The 20919-nt window shown below is 57.1% G+C and overlaps 2 protein-coding genes across 2 annotated transcripts; one reads left to right on the forward strand and one right to left on the reverse strand.

Moving 5' to 3' along the window:
* Nucleotides 1–580: 580 nt before the first annotated feature.
* On the reverse strand, nt 581–8346 carry ACRTS2 (Highly reducing polyketide synthase ACRTS2; the record flags this gene model as incomplete). The annotated part of the gene is made up of 2 exons (XM_036632149.1): nt 581–7938; nt 8055–8346. 2 exons carry the CDS (start codon nt 8344–8346, stop codon nt 581–583), a joined length of 7650 nt encoding a protein of 2549 aa, XP_036501975.1.
* A 1532-nt stretch (nt 8347–9878) lies between these two features.
* atnA-0 (Nonribosomal peptide synthase atnA) lies at nt 9879–19565 on the forward strand (the record flags this gene model as incomplete). Its single annotated transcript, XM_036632150.1, has 1 exon — nt 9879–19565. The coding sequence occupies one exon, from the start codon at nt 9879–9881 to the stop codon at nt 19563–19565; it is 9687 nt and encodes a 3228-aa protein (XP_036501974.1).
* Nucleotides 19566–20919: the final 1354 nt, after the last annotated feature.

Raw genomic sequence — 20919 nt, forward strand, 5'->3', positions numbered from 1 at the left:
AGCCAGAATAGCAAAAACCATGGGGGAAAAAAGGACTCGGCATGGGTGAGCAACGCGAGTTGACAGGGATTACTCGCACGTCAGGTGCTGATGAACACAGATATCGTCATATTACAAGGATGCAATGGCAGTGGCATTCTGAAATAATAGATACTTCACTCAGAGAAATTGTTGGCGAAGCCTGAAGGGCCGAACCGCGTGCAACACGCATGCCTACTCCTTGGATCATAGCACGAATTACCAACAACCCGTCTAACATTGCTGGAAAACCACACATAGACCCACCGCGGTCTGGTAGAAATGGAGTATCATCCGCTGCGCACCGATAGGAAAACAGCATAATGGTCTACAAGATTTATTGTGCGCGTCTCACGCGAAGCTTAGTATCCTTTAGAACGTAAATGCATTTTGTTTCCTGCGACTATTTTACTTCGTGTTTTACCTCTGATACTTTTTCTTTTGTACCTTGAAGGATAGTGTTCAAGCCAAGTGTGAAATACAAAAGTCTATCAAGTGAAGGCCATGATGATTTACATGCACCCAGTTCCGTATTTACAACTAAATCGATATTTGATATTATTCACGCCTTCTGACGAGTAACAATCACGTCCGCCAACGTCTGCAAATCAGGGGCGCCAACGATCTGCGTAAGAGCCAAATCAGCTCCGTATTCTCTCTTAATCCAGTTCCGCAGCTCCACCGACACGAGCGAGTCCAGGCCGTACTCGATGAGACTGCGTGTCGGCGTCACGTCCTCGCGGCTCATCATCGTAATAGACGAGACCTTCCCGGTCAGAGCGTCCAGAAGGCTCAGCTCTCCTCCGGCGGCGACCTCGCCGTCGCCATGACCGTCCAACGCGTGCTTGTTTTCCCTCCACTTCTTCTGACGCAGAGCGGACAGGTAGCGCGACCGTTCTTCCAGCCCATGTGACTTGCCTTGGGGCGAGTCGTAGAGCACGAACGCAATGGCTCGCGAGTCGATGTTTAGGCCTGACGACGGGCCGATGATGGCGCCCTTGATGACAGTGTGGACCTGGGCGATGGAGATGTAGAAGCCCAGCTTCTCGAGGAGCTGCTCACGCATACCTTGCTGGATGACGTAGCCGACGTCATCCACGACAGGCAGGCTGATGGAAATGGTTGGCTTGCCGGTGCGGCTCCTCCACTGGGCGAAGGCATCGAGGAAGGATGATGTTTGGCAATAGATGGACTGGCCGACGTTGCCGACGACGTTAGCCCCGGATGCGAGGGCGACGAAGAAATCAAGATCGGGGAGGAGGTGGTGAAGGTTCCAAGCTGCGTCGATCTTGGGGCCGTTGATGGCCTTCCAGTCGTCGAAGGAAGCGTTGAAGAAGATGGAGTCGCGGAGGTACATTGAGCCGTGGATCACGCCCTTGACGGGAGGGAGGTCCTTGACTGTTTCCAACGCGGCAAGGAGACTGTCTCGAGAGGAGACGTCAGACGCCACAGCACGTACGCGGACGCCCGTTGAAGGCGAGTCGTATTCGCTGATCAGCTTCGCCACTTCGGTGTTGGTGGTGGCTGACCGGCCGAGCACGACGACGTTAGACGCACCGTTCTCCAGCATCCAAGGCACGAGGGACTTGCCAATGCCACCGGTTCCACCAGTGATGAGATACGTCGCATCACTGCGAAGCAAATCACTGCCGTCGTCCCGGCGGAGCGGCGATGCCACGTCTGCCACGACCCTATCATCTTTCCCCATGATAGCGACAATCTTGCCGATGTTTTGACCACTTTGCAGAGCACGGAAGCCGGAGACGATATCGGAGACGGGCACCTCATGGATAGGCTGGATGGGCTGGATAACCTTGGCTTCGAACAGGCTTACCATCTTTGCCAGACAGGCCTGGATGCTGTCCGACTTGTGCGAGAGGTACGGCACGAGGTCCACGGCGAAGAAGGAGACGTTGCGCTCGAACTGCCTCATGCCTAAGTGCGAGTTGGCCAGAATGTCCTTCTTCCCGATCTCGACGAAGCGACCAAACTCGGTGACGATTGACCATGTGTCCCGAAGCAGCTCGCCGCTGAGGGAGTTGACGACGACGTCGACGCCGCGGCCGCCCGTCACATTGAGGATGCCAGCAGCGAAACCCCGCTTACGGCTCGAGTAGATATGCTCACGCGGCAACCCGAGTTTCTCGTAGACAAACGTCCTCTTCTCCTCAGACCCGGCTGTGGCGAAGACGGTGGCGCCCATGCTCTGGGCAATGCGCACGCACGCCTGGCCGACGGCGCCCGAGGCCGCGTGGATGAGTACAGACTCGCCCGGCCGGAGCCTGGCGACGTCATCAAGACACACGAGAGCGGTGACGTAGGCGACAGCCATCGAGGCCGCCTCGGCGGGGGAGAGACCCGACGGCAGCTTGCAAGCGTGTGCCGCGGGAATGCGGACATGCGTCGCGAGGCCGCCCTGGGCGATCATGTAGAACACACTGTCTCCCGGCCGGACATAGGCGACGTTTGCGCCGGCGGCGACGACGGTGCCCGCTCCTTCGCGGCCCGGCAGACTCCAGGGTATGGTGTTGAGGAGGGCGAGCACGTCGCGGAAGTTGATGCCGCAAGCGTCCACCTTGACGACGATCTCGTCGTCGCCCAAAGGCTTCTCGGCCGGGGCCATCAGGTCGTGGCGCTTGAAGTACACCGAGTCCATGACGCCCGGCGTGTCCATGGTCATGAAGAGGGCGCTGTTGGGGCTTGAGCCCTCCCAGAGATTCTGCTCCCGTCGGACCGAAAGCCCCTTTTCGATGGCGAACGTCCTCGTTGTCTCGGGGAGTCTGCGAAGGCGAGGCACTTGGAACATGCCGTTCTGCCACACGAAGTCCTGCTCGAGGAGCTCTGCGGGCGACGAAGAAGAGTCCTTGACAAGTCTCTCGGTGAGCTTGTCGACCAGCTCAGCCGTCTGCGTTGGGTCGCTGGTTGGTGCCTTGCTGAGCCAGAGGAGCTTCTTCGTCGGATCCTCCAGCCGCAGCGTGCGGAGCAGGCCTTGGACGCGAGCAAACTCGGGGCTGTCAGCGTCGGGGGTCACCCAGAGGAGACCGCGTGTGTCAAGCACCATGGCCCTAAGTGCCGCGAAGGCCTCCTCGGTGGCCACGTCGGCGAGGAAGCTGGTCTCGCCACAGTCCAGGAAGATGCAGAACATGTCACTGATTTGTTGGGGCTCTGGAATGGACTTGATCATCTGTGGCTTGAGATGCTCCAGCTTGCTCTGGACGGCCCCGGCAAGCTGCCGCTGGTCCTCGATGATGGTGCCACAGATCGTCACCTCTCCAGCCGCGTCGGACTCTTCCTCGTCATCTTGGATGTCATCGGACAACTTGGTCGACCACATCGTCTTGACGATGCACACATCCGCACCTGGCCAGTCCGCCACAGCACCTTCGACGCCGTTGAAGCCGAGGGTGACGAGCAGCCGGTCCCAAGTCTCCTGTGACATGAGCGGGCCGTCGTTCCCCTGTCTCCAGCTATCCTCCGTCAGCCACCAGCCCGGCAGGATGGTGTACGGGAGGAAAGCGGCGTCGCAGCTGTCCGGCAGCGACTCGACAATGGCAAGCTTGCCAGTGCCGGGCCTGAGAAGGCTACCGATGTTGCGGACGGTTTCCTCAATATCCTGCGTCGCGTGCAGTACATTGGACGCGATGACGACGTCGTAGGTGCCCACTTCGATGCCCTGCTCGGCCGGGTCCTGGCTGATGTCGAGCTTGGTGTAGGTCACCTGCGGCCATCTCGCCAGCTTCTTGCGCGCGGCATCGAAGAAACCGGGTGAGATGTCCGTGTATGTATACGCGGAGAAATTGTCTTCCTCTTCCGGCTCCTCGGCGGACAACGCCTGCAGGACCTTGGTGGTGGCTGCTCCCGTGCCGGCGCCGACTTCGATGATCCTCAGGTCCGGGTTGAGCTCGCCGAGGTTGGCGATGTACCTGGCGAGAGCCTGGTTGCCCCTGGCCATGGTGCGGATGTCGTCGTAGTGCTTCATGAGAAGGCCGTCCTTCATCATAACCTCCAGAGGCTCGACCTCGCCGCGCAGGATCTGGGGGATCGCGTTGCCCACGGCGCAGATGAGCTCGCCAAAGGCATCGTCTCTGGCAACCTCCCGCAGCAATTCAGCGTTGGCTTCCGGCTCGTCATCGGCATCGCGGACTTGGACCTCTGCCCATGCCAAAAAGGCCTTCAGGTGCTTTGGCAGCGTGTCTTCGTCGAGGCCGGCGGCGACTTGGATCGCAAGCTTGAGAAAATGCCGGCCGACGGCATTGTGCTTGTGTCGGGGGAGCAGCTCATCCGGAGTCCAAGAACGGTCCATGATGGACTCCGAGAGAACCTTATTATCAGAGAGGTCGACATGCGGCACCAACACCTCTTGATAACCGCGGGGCAGAGTTTGCTTGACCTGCTCCTCGCCTTCCTGGCCGGCATCGTTGATACGCTGGTACGTGAGTTCCATCTCGACACAGGGGACGCGCGTGTTGGAACCCTGCGGGCCATCGGCCCACACGACGATGCTGACATCTGAACGGCCTGTCTTCTCCTGAAAGGTCTTGCGATGGGAGACGGTGGTGAAGAGCTGGCCTGGCTCGCAGGGGATGGCGTTGGAGAGCTGCATCCGGCGGACGTACGTCGGCACGAAAGCCGGGCGCGGCTCCGGGAGGCCGTCGCCGACGGCGAGAAGGGCGGAGCTCAGCACGGAGTCGAGCATCGGAGGGTCGACCGTTATGGCGGATCCGCGCTTCGGGATGGAGAGCGGCTCCTCGTCGTTGGTCTGCCGAAGACGTGTGCGATGAACCGTCTGGCCGGGGGATCTCCACATCTCGAAGATGTTCTTGAAGCTCGAACCGTAACAGACACCGGAGCGGTCGAGAGTATCATAGCCAAACAGAGCGGTAGCTTCGTTCAGCTCGCCAGCGTTGACTCCCTGCAGAATCTTCTCGGCAGCCTGCCACACCGGGCTTTCAGACGCACCGAGGCATTCCTCCCCCTCCGAGCCGGCTTCGATTCTGCCGTGCACGTGGGTGACCCAGCCTGTTTGCTCGCCCCAAGTCATGACCTCAAAAGCCCACGTGGAAGACGAGAGGTGACCCGTTCCCGTCTCTACGGGTCTCAGCTTGGTGCAGATATCAACGCGCTGCTCTTCCTTGATGTGCAAGCCGCGCTCGATGTACATTTCGCAGATGGAAAAGGACGTGGCAGGATCGTCGGTGGTGGTGGTGATGGATCGGAAAGCATCCACCGCCAGACTCAAGAAGCCCGTAAAGGGGAAAAGAACGTCACCGACAACCTTGTGGTCCCGAACCCAAGGCAACTCGTCCAGCGTGAAGACCTGGCGGAAGACATGATCCCGGCCGTGAGAGGCCATCTTCCAGCCCAGGAGGGGCGTGAAGGTGTGGCCGGAGTGGAATTTGCCGACCGAGACGGGCGATCGGTGGATGAATCTCGCCTTCTTGTCCCACTCGTATGAAGGGAGATCAGCCAAGACGCGGTGACCACTCTTCGGCCCCGTTCCGTTAACGGCGAGAAAGTCGATGCTGAGTCCCATGGCATACAGACGGCCAGCGAGTTGCAGCACAGCCTTGACGTCATCCGTGCCGCGAACAAGCGAGGGAACATACGTGATACTGTCGTTCTTCTTCTCCTGCTCTAACGACTGCAAGATCTGGTTGATGGGCCCCTTGAGTGCGGCATGCGGGCCGATTTCGACGAGCATGTTTGCCGAGGATTCATTGGCCACAAGCGTGACGGCCTCGGAGAACCTAACGGGACTGACGAGGTTCTTGGCCCAATACTGCGCGGAAGTGATGGTTTCCGCGCTCTCGGCTTGGCCGGTCACAGACGAGAAAAGGGGCACCGACCCTCTCTTCTTCTCGTAGTCGCCATTGAGCGCCAGCCGGCTCTTGCAATCCTCCGCACAGTACGGCTCAATGGCGGCAACATACGAACTGGCAACACGCTCCATGTGGTGGGAGTGGTACGCAACATTGACTCTCAGTCTGCGGTTGAAGATACCCTGAGCGTTGGCGATGCGCTCGACGGCGTCGATCACAGCCACGTCTCCGGATAGAGTGACGCTGTTAGGACTGTTGATGGCAGCAATCCCAGCACGACCGACGCTGGCCGTGTGTCGGAGAAGCTCGTCAGCCGTGTTGACGTCCGCGCCGACAGCCAGCATCCCACCGCCCTCGCCGCCGTTCTCTCCCTGCTGGGCCAGCAGCTCGACGGTAGACCGACCGCGGAAGAAGGCGACGGCCAAGGCCGTTTTGAATGACAAGAGTCCGGCGGCGTAGGCGGCGGCGATCTCACCCGAGCTGTGGCCTACCACGGCCATCGGCGAGACGCCCCAGCTGCGGAGGAGCTCAACCAGGCCCAGTTGAACGGCGGTGCAGGCCGGCTGGCTGATCTCCGCCTCGTTGATGCGTGAACCTTCTGACTTGGCCAGCTCCTCGGCCAGCGACCACGTCGCGCCGAACGCTCGGAGCTGCTTCTCAGCGTCTTCCATCGCCTTCGCGAACACCGGGTACTGGGGACCGAGACCTACGGCCATGCGGGCGGCCTGGGCACCCTGGCCAGTGAAGACGAAGCATGGGGCAGGCTTCTGGCCCGCGGCCACTCTGCCTCCCGTGCTGGATAGTGAAGGGGAGACAAGTTGCTCACGCAGCTCTGAGAGAGATCCCGCGACAAGGGCCATGCGGTGGGCGAAGTGCGTCCGTCTCAGGCCGAGGGTGTAGCCCAGGTCACCCAGGTATGAGGAGGAAGAGCAGGTCCCAACCGAGTTTTCAGCGGAAACCTTCTCGAGATGGGATACTAGCTGTGATTGATAGCTAGAAAGGGAGGCAAGTGACTGCGCGGAGATGGGAAAAAGCATTTGAGAAGACTGAGACGATGTCGTCAGCGACGAGAGCGACGACGAGGGGTTCTCGTTGGTCTTGTACTCCTCAATCAACACGGCCGCATTGCTCCCGCCAAAGCCGAAATTAGTGACCACTGCCCGTCTAGGCCTTGATTCGGGAGACATCCACGGCGTGGGACGGCGGACGACCTCGAGCCTGGACGAGTCAATCTTGGGATTCATCGTCTCGAACTCCGCGTTGGGGAAGATTGTGCCCAGCCGGACCATCATCGTCGCCTTGATGACGGAGAGCAGGCCGCTAGCGCTATGCAAATGGCCAAAGTTGGACTTCAACGAGCCGAGGTAGACTTTCCTCCCCTCTCGATCCCTTCCGATAACATTCGCCGCGGCAGAGGCGTCGATGGGGTCCCCAACGGGGGTTCCTGTGCCGTGGCCCTCGACCACATCCGTCTCGGCCGGCTTGAGGCCGACCTCCTGATGCACGCGCCAAAGCAGCTCCTCCTGAGCTACCTGCGACGGCAACGTGATTCCTCTCGTGCGGCCGGAGTGATTGGCCGCCGAGTTGCGGATGACGGCGTGTACGGGGTCGCCTGCCTCGATAGCCTGATCCAGCCGCTTCAGGATCAAACAGGAGGCGCCCTCTCCTCTTCCGAAGCCGTTTGCGCGGCTATCGTAGGAGAAGCACTTGCCGTCGGACGAGAGGGCGCCCAGGGTGTCGAGCTGCGACATGGTGTGGTGGTTGACCATCAGCGACGATGCGCCGACGAAGGCCGTCTCGCACTCGCCGGCGCGGAGACTCTGGCAGGCCATGTGCACCGCGTAACCGCTGCTGGAGCAGGCGGAGTCGAGAGAAATACTCGGACCCCTGAGGTTGAAGAAGTAAGAGAGGCGGTTAGACACCATGCAGCCCGCGTTGCCAGTAATGCAGTACTTTGTCGATGTTGGGAGATCTTCAATCATCTGCTGGCCATACTCTGCCTCTTCCTGGGCCGAGAAGACACCCGTCTTGGATCCTGAAAGCCTGTCGAGGGGCAGTCCTGCATTCTCAGCAGCTTCGAATGCACATTCTAGCAGCACACCTGTACGGCGTGTCAGTGTTGGTCTGCGGCTGATGCGATTCAGACGCGAGTTTCAAAACGAAATCTGAGGTTCGCGGGACATGGAACGTTTGAAGGAGATAGGAAATCTTGCTCACGAATTTGGGGGTCCATTGACACGGCTTCTTCGGCGGTGATGTTGAAAAAGGGAGCGTCAAAGGCATAAATATCGTCAGGTAGGAAGTAGGCTCCTTTGGCCGAGAGAGCGCCCGGCTTGGCAGAGTCGTTGTAATGGAACGACTCATGGTTGAAACGGTCTTTGGGAACGCGGGAGAAGGCCGACCTGGCCTCGGACAGAAAGTCAAAGAGCCCCTTTCTCCCCACGCCTGGCGCCCTGTAGGCGACACCGATGACCGCTATCGGCACAGGTGGTGAGGTTGAAGTTGTCATGATGATGCTACTACCAGACCATACAAGAGAGAGGGATAGAAGCGGTCTAGTCTGTTGACGACAGCACACAAGATGACACGTCGTTTGGAAGAATAAGTTGATGAAAGAGTTGATGAAAGAAGGGGTCTTTGGTCAGACAGACTCTTGAGAGAAAGATCAGGATCGAGTATGCCTGTTCGTCTTTGTGTCTGTGGTTTTGTTTGCTTTCCAATGGGATACTGGGTACTCTGGTTTATACGAGAGACACAGATCCGATGAAGATCGGGTTGGTGGACTGATTGTCGCCGCGTACGCATTCAAAGCTCGCACGCGAGGCGGTTCCATTTCCACCTGACTCCATTTTGGACTGAAGGAAACGGCTTACATGCATCACAGGCCGAGGGTGCACCCATCAACAAGTTGTCAAAGTCAATTAGACACAGGTGACCTGCTATACGAAAGCATGAAAACCGTTAGAAGCAAACTGGATATAGGTACATTGATCGTACGTGACAAATGTGTCAGCTGTAACATTGGGAACCCTTCTTGTCGCTTAGTAACAAAAGACCCTTTGCTTGCAGTCAAGTAACTATCTAAATGTAACAGTATATCGAGGAAGCCTGGCTCCAGTGGAGTTGACGTGCCTGCAGCCTGCGTAGGTTCCGCTGAAGATACGAACATCCTCTTGCGGACGCGGTGATCCACCGCCACATGGGACTTTGGTAAAGGAAAACAACCCGAACAAGAATACGCATCCTGCTCCATCCCTGTCTAAACAGTATTGAATCAGACTCATTCGATATAGCAATACGTTTATATGCAATTTATAGCTAGTACAACCAACCCCAGTCAGATCGACAAGAGATTAACCCGCCCTAGTTCCCGTCCTCTGTCCATCCGGCTTCCGAGCCATGCAGCCGAGCCGCCCCTTGCAGCTTCCACTTCGAACCAGGTTGCTGGTCAAGCCGGATTGATAAGTCTTACATCGTACGACCACTGGTACAGCACTCCGCCGATATCCATTGACCAACAGGAGAGCTCAAGTCTAAGCGAGGCCACAAGGACCATTACGGAACAGTCTTTCCAAAACGTGGCAGGCCGAGATGAAGAATGATCTTTTGTAAGAATCCCTACCTGAAGAATGATGACATGCCGGCCGTCTTTGCCGCAGAACAACGGTCAGCAAACGTCAGCGTTGCACCAAGTCCCGCTCAATGGCGATTTTTTTGCTTCAAAGTCGTATAAATGATTCGTAACCTAAAGTACGACCCTGGATGTAGTAGAGGCGCCTAGGCGACAGTGCAACCGAAGGTACCTGGCAAGCAAGTACACGATACTTGGCCGGAACGGGGTCTTCGTGTCGGTCAGCCATTGCCTTCAGACTCTTTGATTACGTTCGATGTCTTGGGGCTGTCTCTCATAAGACATGAAGATATCAACCACCTCACCGTTTGACGAGATATCTAAACAAAAAGAAGAAGATAATCCAGAATCTGTCTGTTTGCGAGGAAAAAATTCTGATCATCCACTCTTTGCTTCCGAGTTTGGCCTATATGAGCATGACAAAATCAAGCCTCCTCGACGATCCCGCCATCCTGGCCCAGATTTGCGAGCAATGCCAGCTTTCCCCAAAAGACATCCAAGATGTCTACCCATGCACGCCGCTGCAGTCGGGGATGATGGTGGACTCATCTCTATACATCCACGTTATTGTTCACAAAATTGACCCTTCCGTCGACGTGGACCGGCTATGCGATGCCATAGATCAGGTCGTGGCCTCGAACGAGGTCTTGAGGACGAGAATCGTCGACTGTGATGGCGCCGGTTTGCTGCAGGCTGTGGCAAAAGGGGGAGAGCCCGTCCTCCGGTCAACCGAGACAAATCTCGAACGGTTCCTGGAATGGAATAATTCGATCAAGACCGACCTGGGCACGCCCCTGATCAGATTTGCTCTTGTCTCCTGCACCTCTGAAGATGGCGGAACCAGACTGGTCACAACCCTGCACCACGTCATGTTCGACTTCCACGTTATGGAGTTTCTCATGGCGGACACGTGGAGCATATATCAGGACATTGCGCCGCCTTTACACGCTCTCTTCAAGGGCTTTGTTGAACACTGCGCCGCCATCGACCCTAAGGAAGCCGCCGCCTTCTGGAAAGGCCGCTTCAAGAATGGTGCGTCCACTTTTCCACCTCTCCCTGCCCACCATCACCAGGTGCTCGCCAACGAGGTCGTGAACCGAGACATATCCTTCGCCAGCGAGGTTTCATCGCCGGCACTGCCGTCAAATGCTCTCATGCCGGCCTACATAGAGGCCGCCTGGGCCATGACGGCCTCGGACTACACGAGCAACGACAGCGTCGCCTTCGGTTGCATATTGTCGGGACGCGGCTCAGCCCAGCCGGGCGGTGCAGAGACGACCTTCGGGCCAACCATCACCACCGTCCCCGTGCAAGTTGATCTGCGGCGGAACATGACTATCCAGCAGCTTGTCAAGGGACGGGTTGCCTCGAGGCGAGAGCTGTCGACAAGTCCCTTCTTACAGTACGGCCTCAGGAGAATCCGCAATATCAGCGGCGACGCCCAGCAAGCGTCAAGCTTCCAGAGCGTGCTCAACATCGTGCACCGCGCCCACACGGCAGGCCTCGGCACATCGGGCCTGAGTCTCGATGCAGCGCACACCGAGGAGCCCCCAAAGCCCTACGGTCTTCTCCTCATCTGCGCCCCGGGCGAGAAGCAGGTTTCGGTGAAGACACTCTTTGACCCAGCCGTTCTTGCTCGGGAGCAGGTACACAGGATCCTGCGGCAGCTCGAGCACCGCCTGAGACAGCTTGTCACCTCTGCCCCGTCAACGCCGCTGAAGCGGCTGCCCTGCCTTAACTTTGGCGATACACTAGAGCTCATGGACTGGAACAGTCGAGGGTTTGCAACAGACGCGCCTGTGGATGTCTGTCTTCACAGCCATGTCTTTGCCAGGGCGGTGGAGCAACCCAATGCGCTGGCTGTCAAATCCTGGGACGGCGAAGCAACATACGCTGAACTGGTCGCCATGGTTGACAACCTCGCGCACGAGATCTTGGCTGCCCGGCAGGGGGCGTTCACTGTCGAAGAGCCAATATGCGTAATGCTTGGGAGATCACAATCTCTGGTAGTATCTCTGCTGGCCGTCATGAGAATAGGAGGGACTTGTGTGCCCATCGACCCGAGCCTCCCCGATGGCCGTAAGGAAGCCATCTTGCGCCAGTGCAGGGCTCAGTTGATTCTGACCTCGTCCGATTCTCTTCGTCAAGATTTTCAAAAGGGCTATATCACACACGCCGTTGTCCTCAATCGAACCAAGGATGAGACCAGGGTTCCTGGGTTCCCAGCCGACATGGATGCCAATACCCCTTCGTCGAGGGCCGCATACATCTTGTTCACCAGTGGCAGTACGGGTCAACCCAAGGGAGTTGTCCTAGAGCACCGATCAATTGCATCTTCCCTTACCGCCTGGGCGGACGTGTTGGCCTGGAGCACGAGTTCGACGGTTCTGCAGTTTTCAGCCCCCGCCTGGGACGCGTGTGCGCTCGAGATCTTCGGCTCGCTCCTCGCTGGCGCATGTTTGTGCATTCCGTCGGATCTGGACCGAGAGTCTGGCTTGGGAGTCTACATCAGGTCCTCCCAGGTCAACTCTGCCATCCTGACCCCGACAGCCTTGCGCAACCTCGCGCCGGAGGACGTGCTTCCCAGTCTCCAGACGCTTGTCTCTGCCGGCGAGCCCATCACTCGAAGAATCTTTGAGACTTGGAGCGACAAACTGCGGCTCTTCAACGCATGGGGGCCCTGCGAGGGTTCAGTCGTCGCGTCCATGGGACACCTCGCACCTGATGCTCGTTATCCTGACACGGTCGGAACGCCTGTAGGCTGCGCCGTATGGATTGTAGACCCGGAAGACGCCAGTCGCCTTCTACCAATCGGTGCCATGGGTGAGATGCTCATTGACGGACCAAACGTGGCGCGAGAGTACTATCTCGCGCCCGAGCTGACCAAAAGCTCCTTCATCAAACCCCCCTCCTTTGTGCCCAAACGACAAAGTGGCCTTGACTCCTCCCATCATCTGTACCGGACCGGTGATCTGGCCCGATACAATGCAGACAGCACTATCACCTTCGGCGGCCGACGAGACAACCAAGTCAAGGTTCGTGGCCAGCGCTTTGAGCTGGGTGAAGTCGAATCCGTCTTAGCCAGTCACCAACGTGTCTCCAAAGTTGTGGTGACTACCCATCAGGCTCGCAACGGGTCTACAAACAAAGAGCTCGTCGCAGTTCTCGTATTCGACGACCAGCATGTTGCGCGTCATGACATCGGTGCCAATAAGCCTGGAAAGATGAACAGGATCCGCCTCGACGATGAGAGCCGCAATCAGCTGGAGTCCATCCGAGAGTTTGCCGAGGGCTGTCTTCCAACATTCATGGTGCCCACCACCTGGCTGATTGTCAGCGGCTTTCCGCTTACTGCGTCCAGAAAGGTCGATCGTATCAAGATCCAGGCCTTCCTGGATACCGTAGACATGTCGACCGCCCGCGCCGACGCTGTCCGCTCAAACCACCAGGCAGCTTCGTCCCGGGCTGTTGAAGACGATCACCAAGTCCTGACGCCCCCCATAACCCCAGCTGAGGTGGCTCTGCAGCTGGCGTGGTCATCTGTATTGGGGATTGACCCGTCACAGATCGGCCAGGAAAGCTCGCTCATGCAGCTCGGAGGAGATTCCATCACAGCCATGCAAGTAGCGACGCGCTGTCGAAAGCAAGGCTTCCAGATCGCAGTGGCCGATCTGCTGCGCAAGCCCACCCTCGCGGAGGTCGCTAGGGAAGTCCAGGAGATTGCGCAAGAGACGCTCTCCACGGTCGTGCCAGTGATGGATGTGGTCGAGGAGTCTCAGCACCGCCCGTTGTCTGCCATTCAGAAGTTCCTTGTTGAGGATGGCGGCCCGGCCGCGCACAACCAGTTCAACCAGGCATTCCTGCTGGATCTTCACCCGAGCATGGCGGTAGCGGAGACGCCCGCTCGCATCCAGAAGGCTCTCGGCAAGCTCGTTGCGTATCATCCGATGCTGAGATGCCGCTTCTCCCGTGTCGAGGACGACCGGGGTAACAGCACTCTGACCCAGTGGATTGCTCCCTGTGAACAACAACAAGACGGCGAAGCTACTTGGGGTTTCCGCGCACACCGTGATGTTGACTCACATGCCGATCTCGGGGCCATCGTATCCAGCTCTCAGTCGAGTCTCAACATCGTCCAAGGGCCTGTCTTCGCTGGCGATGTCATTGTCAGTTCGCAAGAAAAGGTTTCGATACTCCTAGTCGCGCACCACCTCGTTATCGATCTGATGTCGTGGAGAATTCTATGGGAGGATCTCGAGCTGATCCTGCAGGATGATGCTTGCGTTCTGCCCCCAAGCCTTCCTTTCCCTGTCTGGTTACAAAGCCAACGCGACATGCTGAAAAGCGGCAACTCATCTTCCTTGGCATCCTCCAAAGCGTCATCGGTGTTCTCATCGTCATCGTCCTCGCCAGATTCGGCATCATCGCTCTCGCGGGTCTCTTCGCCACCGCCGTCTCCGTGGCCCAAGGCTGACCGTCTTTTCTGGAAGATGGACAACGTAATACCCAAGATGAGAGATACGCTCCGGATAAGTTACACTCTGGATCAGGAGCAGACGGCTCAAATCATGGGACCGGCCTGCAACTTGCCCTTCAACACGATCCCAGTTGTTCTCCTGCTAACGGCCGTCGTATTGTCCTTCCGACGCGTGTTTCCCGATCGAGGCACCCCTGCGGTCTATTGTGAAGGTCACGGCAGAGACAAAGGTTTCGCGAACAAGTCAGTTGATACTTCACGCACCATCGGCTGGTTCACCACCCTGTTTCCCCTGTCCTTGCAGGCTATGGAAGCGGACAGCCGCGTTGATGACGTAGTCATGGCCATCAAGGACGAATATCTATACACCTTACAGACAGCTACAGAGCAGTTCGCTTCGGAGGTACTTGGCGGGCAAACTTCATTCAAGAGAAGCGATATCGAGTTGATTTTCAACTTTGCCGGTCGCCTGCAGCAATTTACCCGAGACGACGCGATCCTGAAAATTCGGACTGATGGACCCCCAGTCCACCTTGAAAACGTCACGGGAGACTCTGAGCCGGTTGGTCTTTTGAGTCTTTTTGCCTCCGTCAGGGAGAACGACGAGCTCACGTTCACTCTGGAATACGATCGCCACATGGCCCACCAAGACCGCGTTGCTCGTTGGATACAACAGGAGCTGGGCAACTGCTTTCGCGAGATGACATCCACACTTCCAGGAAGCCAGCGCCGCTTGACAGCCAGTGACTTACCACTTTTGAAGTTGGCATCAGGAAGTCTTGAGCACCTTCATTCTCAGTTGGCAGGTCTACAAATTGCCCAGGACAATGTCGAGTCGATTTATCCTTGCACTGCGACACAGGAGGGCATCCTTCTTGCTCAGATCAGCGGTCATGACTACCACAACCGCTTCTTGTCAAAGCTCACCTCGTCTGACGGCGAGATCGATCCCAATAGGATGGTAGATGCCTGGAAAGCCGTCTGCAAGAAGCACTCTATCCTGCGAACCGTCTTCACTAATGGTCTCTCCGACCAAGGCGGCTTTCAGCAAGTCGTGCTCAAGAACCATGAGCCATCTGTCTCAATCGAGCAGATGCCGGCCGATGGTTCGACAATCGCACAGGTGTTAGCATTGCGAGAGAAGCGGGCCTTGGATCACAAGAAGCCACCCCATCACTTAGCCCTCTTTCGCGAATCAGCTTCTGTGTTGTACGCAGCGTTGGATATTAGCCATACGATAGTTGCGGCGAGAACATACCAGGACTTATGGAGAAACGTCGGGAGGGAATACGCACGAGCAAACAGCAGTGGCCGCGCCGCTGTCACCCCGGGCAGGCCCTTCTCGGACTACGTCGTCTGGCTGCAAGGTCAGGAACAGGAGGCGCGCCGGCATTGGAAAGAGTATCTGGAGGGCGTCAAGCCATGCTTATTCCTTCTAGACCCATCCGCGGCTTCGGACTATCGTGCCCGGGGGCCCATTGTCCCCTTCAACAATGCTCGTCTGTTGAATGGCTTCTGCCAAGGCCAGGGCATCACGAGCGCCATGTTCATGCAGGCTGCGTGGGCTCTGGTGTTGTGGAAGCACACTGGCAACTCGACGGTTTGCTTCGGAGCCTCTCGATCTGACCAAGAGGTACTGGCAGGCGTCGATGACACAGCGGAGCTCCTAGGGCCCTGCATCTCCATGCTGCCTTGCAAGTTTTCCCTCGACAATCCCGCAGCAATGACTGCGATGGATGTGCTCCTTGCAGCTAAAACCGCCGCCTACAGTGCGATGAGCTATTCGGGCTGCTATCTGGCAGAGCTGCACGATGATCTGGGCCTGAGAGACTCGCCCCTTTTCGACACGGCCATGACCGTCCAGCGTGCTTGGCCAGCAGATCTAGGCGGCGACGGCGGCCATCTGGCGGTTGAGACGATGGATGGCGAGGATCCGACCGAGTTCTCCATCGTCGTTGGAGTTAATTACTCGGACAGTGGACTCATGATTCGGCTGGCACACGAACGTTCCCACGTTTCCGACCAGCTGGTCAAGCGCATCGCGGAGACCTTTGCGAGGGTCATCGAGTACATGATCCAAACACCGGATGAGCCCCTAGTCCATCTTGACGAGCATTCCTCTTTGCCAGCTGGGTCTCTAGATCTCCTGAAGCAATGGAATGCAGAGCCCCCAGCAACGGCAGCGTACTCAAACGTCGTCAGCGCTTTTAGGGCCATGGCTCGCTCGCAAGGATCTGCTCCCGCCGTCTGTTCATGGGACGGTGATCTGACTTACAGCGAGCTGGATCGTTTATCCGATCGCCTGGCGTACAAGCTTCGGATCGAGCATGGCGTCCGAAGCCAGAGCGTGGTTGCCTTCTGCTGCATCAAGGCAACGAGCGCCGTCATCATCATGCTGGCCGTGTGGAAAGCTGGCGGCGCCTTCTTGGCGTTGGATATCAACCACCCACCGGAACGTCGAACGGCCATCTTGAGAGAGGCGAAAGCCACTTTGATTCTTGTCAACGCACCCGAACGTGTCGCTACAATGAAAAGCTGCTTTCCTGGCGGCGCCGTTGACCTTGTAGATTTGACGTCCCTCGAAAGTTTTGCACCAGACGATTCCGCCATCCTCGATGAGTTGAGTTCCTTCACGATCGATCCACACCACGCCGGCTATCTCGTGTACACATCTGGAAGCACGGGGCGACCCAAAGGCATTGTGCTCGAACACAAAGGCATCGCTACAACCGCCCAGGAGATACCGCGCATCATGGGCGTCACATCGCAAAGCCGCATTTTGCAGCTGAACAACTTGGTCTTCGACTTCGGTCTCCTAGACATCATATTCGCCCTGTACAACGGAGCCTGTGTGTGTATGCCGTCCGACGCGGAAGCGTCCGGTGATATCGCCGGTGCGATACGACGCACCGGCGCCAACTATGTGCAATGCACGCCGACTTATGCCACATTGTTCAGCCCGCAAGACTCCCCGAGCGTACGAGCGGTGGTCTTGGGCGGCGAGGCTCTCAGGCAGGAGAACCTGGAAACCTGGGCCTCTCACGCTCGCGTCATGGACGTGTACGGCCCAGCCGAGGTGGGTATCTCGAGCGGCAGACCTGTTGCCGTTAGCGAGAGCGGCGCCATCGTCCAGGACATTGGTCTTCCTGTTGGCTGCCGGTATTGGGTTGTCGACCCGGAAGATCACGATGAGCTGGTCCCCGTGGGAACCACCGGTGAGCTCCTCATCGAAGGACCTATCGTGGCCCGTGGCTACGTGAACAGCCCCCAGGCAATGGCTGCTGCCTTCATTGATGCGCCTGCGTGGACACGGCATCCCGACCTTGCGCATATGGGACTCGGTCAGCATCGCTTCTACAAGACGGGAGATCTCGTCACGCAGAAAGCGGCAGACTCTTTTGTCTACGAGAGCCGGAAGGACACCCAGGTCAAAATCAGAGGCCAGAGGATCGAGATGGGCGAGATCGAATACCACCTCAACCGACAGACGACAGGAGACACTAAATGGGTCGTCGACGCCTTTCTTGAAGGCGCAGGCCAAGAGAAAACTTTAGCTGCGTTTTGCCAAGTGTCGAGCAGAGATGCCGCAACCCTTCCGGCGTCAGGGCTCGGCGACAACGTCCTCGCAGCCATGCCTAAGGCGGCCGAGGCAGCCGCAGCAGCCCTTCGACAAGTGTTGCCGTCTTATATGATGCCGGAAATCTTCATTCCTTTGCGAAAATTCCCGGTAGTTGGGCCGATGAAGACGGACCGTAAAGCTCTGCGCACGATGGCGAGTGGCTTTTCTACGTCCGATAAACTGTCTTACCGTCTTGACGGACGGCAGCAAGGCGTCAATGGCCTTGCACAGCCGAACGCTGCTTCTGGTGGCGAGCTGACAGATCTCGAGCTGTTGCTGCAGCGCACGTGGGCTGCTTTGCTCGGCGTTCCGCCTCAGTCGATCCGGCCCCAAGATGACTTCTTCGTCCTCGGAGGCAACTCCATCCGGGCCATGCGGCTTGTGACGGCCCTGAGGAAGTCAAGGCACCGTCTCGGCGTCGTTGATGTCTTCAAGCATCCGACCCTAGCAGAGATGGCGGTGAAGATTGGCCAGCTTGCAGGTGACCGCAAGGCCGTTGTCTCGCAGAAGTCCGCCTCTGTGCGGCCGCGTGATTTCCCACACCTCGGCATCCTGTCCAAGACAAGGACGTGGTTGGACTCATCGAATATCGAGGGTGTCTCTTCGGCAACAGATCTTCAGGCGCTCATGCTCGCCATAGAGCATGTTCCCGACTGCGGCACTATGGTTGCAACTGTGACCCTTGAGCCTCTCGCCGGACCCGAGCAGCAGAGCCTGGATCTTGCTAAGCTGCGAGAAGCTTGCGAGCAAGTCATTCGTCACCACGGTATCCTGAGAACAGTCTTCATCCAGAACAAGCAGTCCCTATTGCAGGTGACGCTGCGGAACCCGCCGGTGGAGCAGATCCACGTGCTAAGTATAGGCGAGACGAGCCAGCACCGAGTCTCGGTGTCGTCGGATATGCTTGATATCCTGCCTCACTTTGACCTGCACAGCGACGATAGCGGGTTGCTCTGCACCCGCCTCAAGCTGACCATCCATCACGCTCACTACGACGCCGTCTCCCTGGGTCACCTCTTGGGTGATCTGAAAACCGCCTATGACGGAACGGCTATCGTAACGAGGCAACCAAGCTTCCATGAGTGGTCGTCGTACGTTGCCAAGGCTGATAGAGTAGCCGAGGGGCAAGATTTCTGGAGAAAATTATTGAATGGTTCCATGTCTCACTCCTTGCCACCTAGCGGCAACACGAGGCGGCAACAGCCTGTGTCGGATTCACAACACAAGCAACACCTTGCATCATTTAAGGTGCCAACCGCAAATCTTGCAAGCCCCAATGGAACTCCTGCGACAGTTTTCAAGGCCGCGTGGTCCTGTGTTCTCTCTCAGGTGCTCGAAAACCCTGACATCATCTTCGGCTTCGTGAGTGCTAACCGCTTCTCTGGCGCATTTCCTCGCGGTAGCGCGGAGCAGGTGCTGGGCCCGTGTATCAATCTGGTGCCCATGCGAGCGGTCATGGGCGATGGCACCAAGACCATGGCGACTCTCGTCGCGGAGCTGCAAGACCAGTACAACCAGTCCCTCCCGTATCAGCATGTCGGCTTCCGCTCTATCGTAAAACGATGCACGCAGTGGCAGACGAGCCGTTTCAACTCGGCTATTCTGTTCCAAAACCACGAGTCGCTGGGCGACAGCATCAAGCTGGGAGACGCCGAGTGCGCGGTTATCGGGGTTGGGCAAGGCGCAGACTCGGCTGACGTCTGGATCTCGGCGGTCCCGGGGATGGATCAGACACTCAGCATAGAATTGAGGTTTTCACCAGTCAGGGTGCCGGTGGAGCTGTGTCAATGGATCTCTAGTGGCTTCGAGAGCCTGTTGAACAATCTGTCGGGGTCGTGGGAAAGGAAAATACTTGACATCCATGAGGACATTTTGCGCGCGTCCGGGCCCAACCCGTTGTCTCCTATTCGGTACGATAGAGACACAGCCAGGACAGCGGGGGCCGATCCGGAGGATGTTGTTGATAGAGTGCTTCAGGCAAAGCATTTCGAGTACCTTTGATAGGTGTGTAGCATACCGTATAAGGACTGATTCTGTGGCATCGAGGTGCCGCAAGAATCATGAAGCATCCACGACAGTTGGTCCTGATCTTACAACGGGTCATTTCAAAGTACGGAGCTGGGTGCACCCACCTTCATTAAGATCTACTTAGACTAAGCCCAGACTTCATCCAAGGTTCATATTTTTTTTACTGCAGCTTTATCCCTTGCAAACCGAGAGGCTGCTGCTGGGGTACATAGACGAAAAAATAATTAAAGACACATCAACTCCTGAGCAGTTATATAAATACTGTTGCATAGACACATGGGAAGGCAAGAGAACAAGGGAAAACGAGTGGAAGTTCATGCATTGTTATTCTGTAATGCAGGCATAGTCTGGGTATTCTAGTGATTGGGGGAATAAAGATCAGGTACATTATGACAATATTGAATTAGTCAATATATATATATCAGTGTCTTTGGAATCTGCAGCTGGATAACTGCTGCCAATCGAAGCCTAATCGGAGGAGATCAAATATTTGGTGTAAGGTAGACTGATGACCATTCCGATATGATTTGCCCGCGTAAGTAATTACGCATACTGCGCATGGATTTCAGAAAACAAACGTGCAATTTTGGGGAATACCGCATAGTAAAACAATCGCGTGGTGGCCAGTCGCGGTAAGAATACGAGCGCCGCCAAGATACTTCTATCCAATAATAGGCGAGAATATCGGCTGAGGAACAGCGGGCGTATTGCAGTGACGCGTCGCAACTCTCAACCAAATATTGCTGCCTAGGAGCAACTCGCGATATAATGTGGCTGCGAATGTAAAATATCCTTTGCTATTCTGTCCCCATCTCACAACCCACACATAGGAGACAACACATTCCTTCGGGACACACGCAGCTCACTCTCTGCAGTGGATTTCTCTGCCCCAAATTTTCTTTCGCAGCTCAGTTTGGACGAAAATGAGCACTGTCGAGGATCAACGCCGAGGAATGGCCCAAGCCGAGGCCGCCGGTCTCGAGCTCCTCGGGCCTTGTCCGCCTCATCTAGGCGAAGCTTGGATCGACATTTCACTGCCAGATGGACAGGTGAACCGCACCAAGATCGTTTGGCCAAAGCCCATCGAAGGCCAGTCTTCGCCTCTGCAAGCTTCGCTTGTCGTATACTTTCACGGGGGCGGTTTCGCCGTCGGCAGCCCAGACATCGTCCTTGCACCCGCCCGAGGCTTCGCGTCGATATTTCCAACTGTCGTCGCCTGCCCGTCCCTCAATCAACTACCTGAGCAGCCATTCCCAGCGCCCGTACAGATTGCCTGTGAAGTCTGCGCTTGGCTTTCTGATGCGAAGCACTTGAACGGCGGAATACT

Source organism: Colletotrichum siamense, assembly GCF_013390195.1.
Source record: "Colletotrichum siamense strain Cg363 chromosome Unknown KSG_Cg363_contig01, whole genome shotgun sequence".
Taxonomy (NCBI): Eukaryota; Fungi; Ascomycota; class Sordariomycetes; order Glomerellales; family Glomerellaceae; genus Colletotrichum; species Colletotrichum siamense.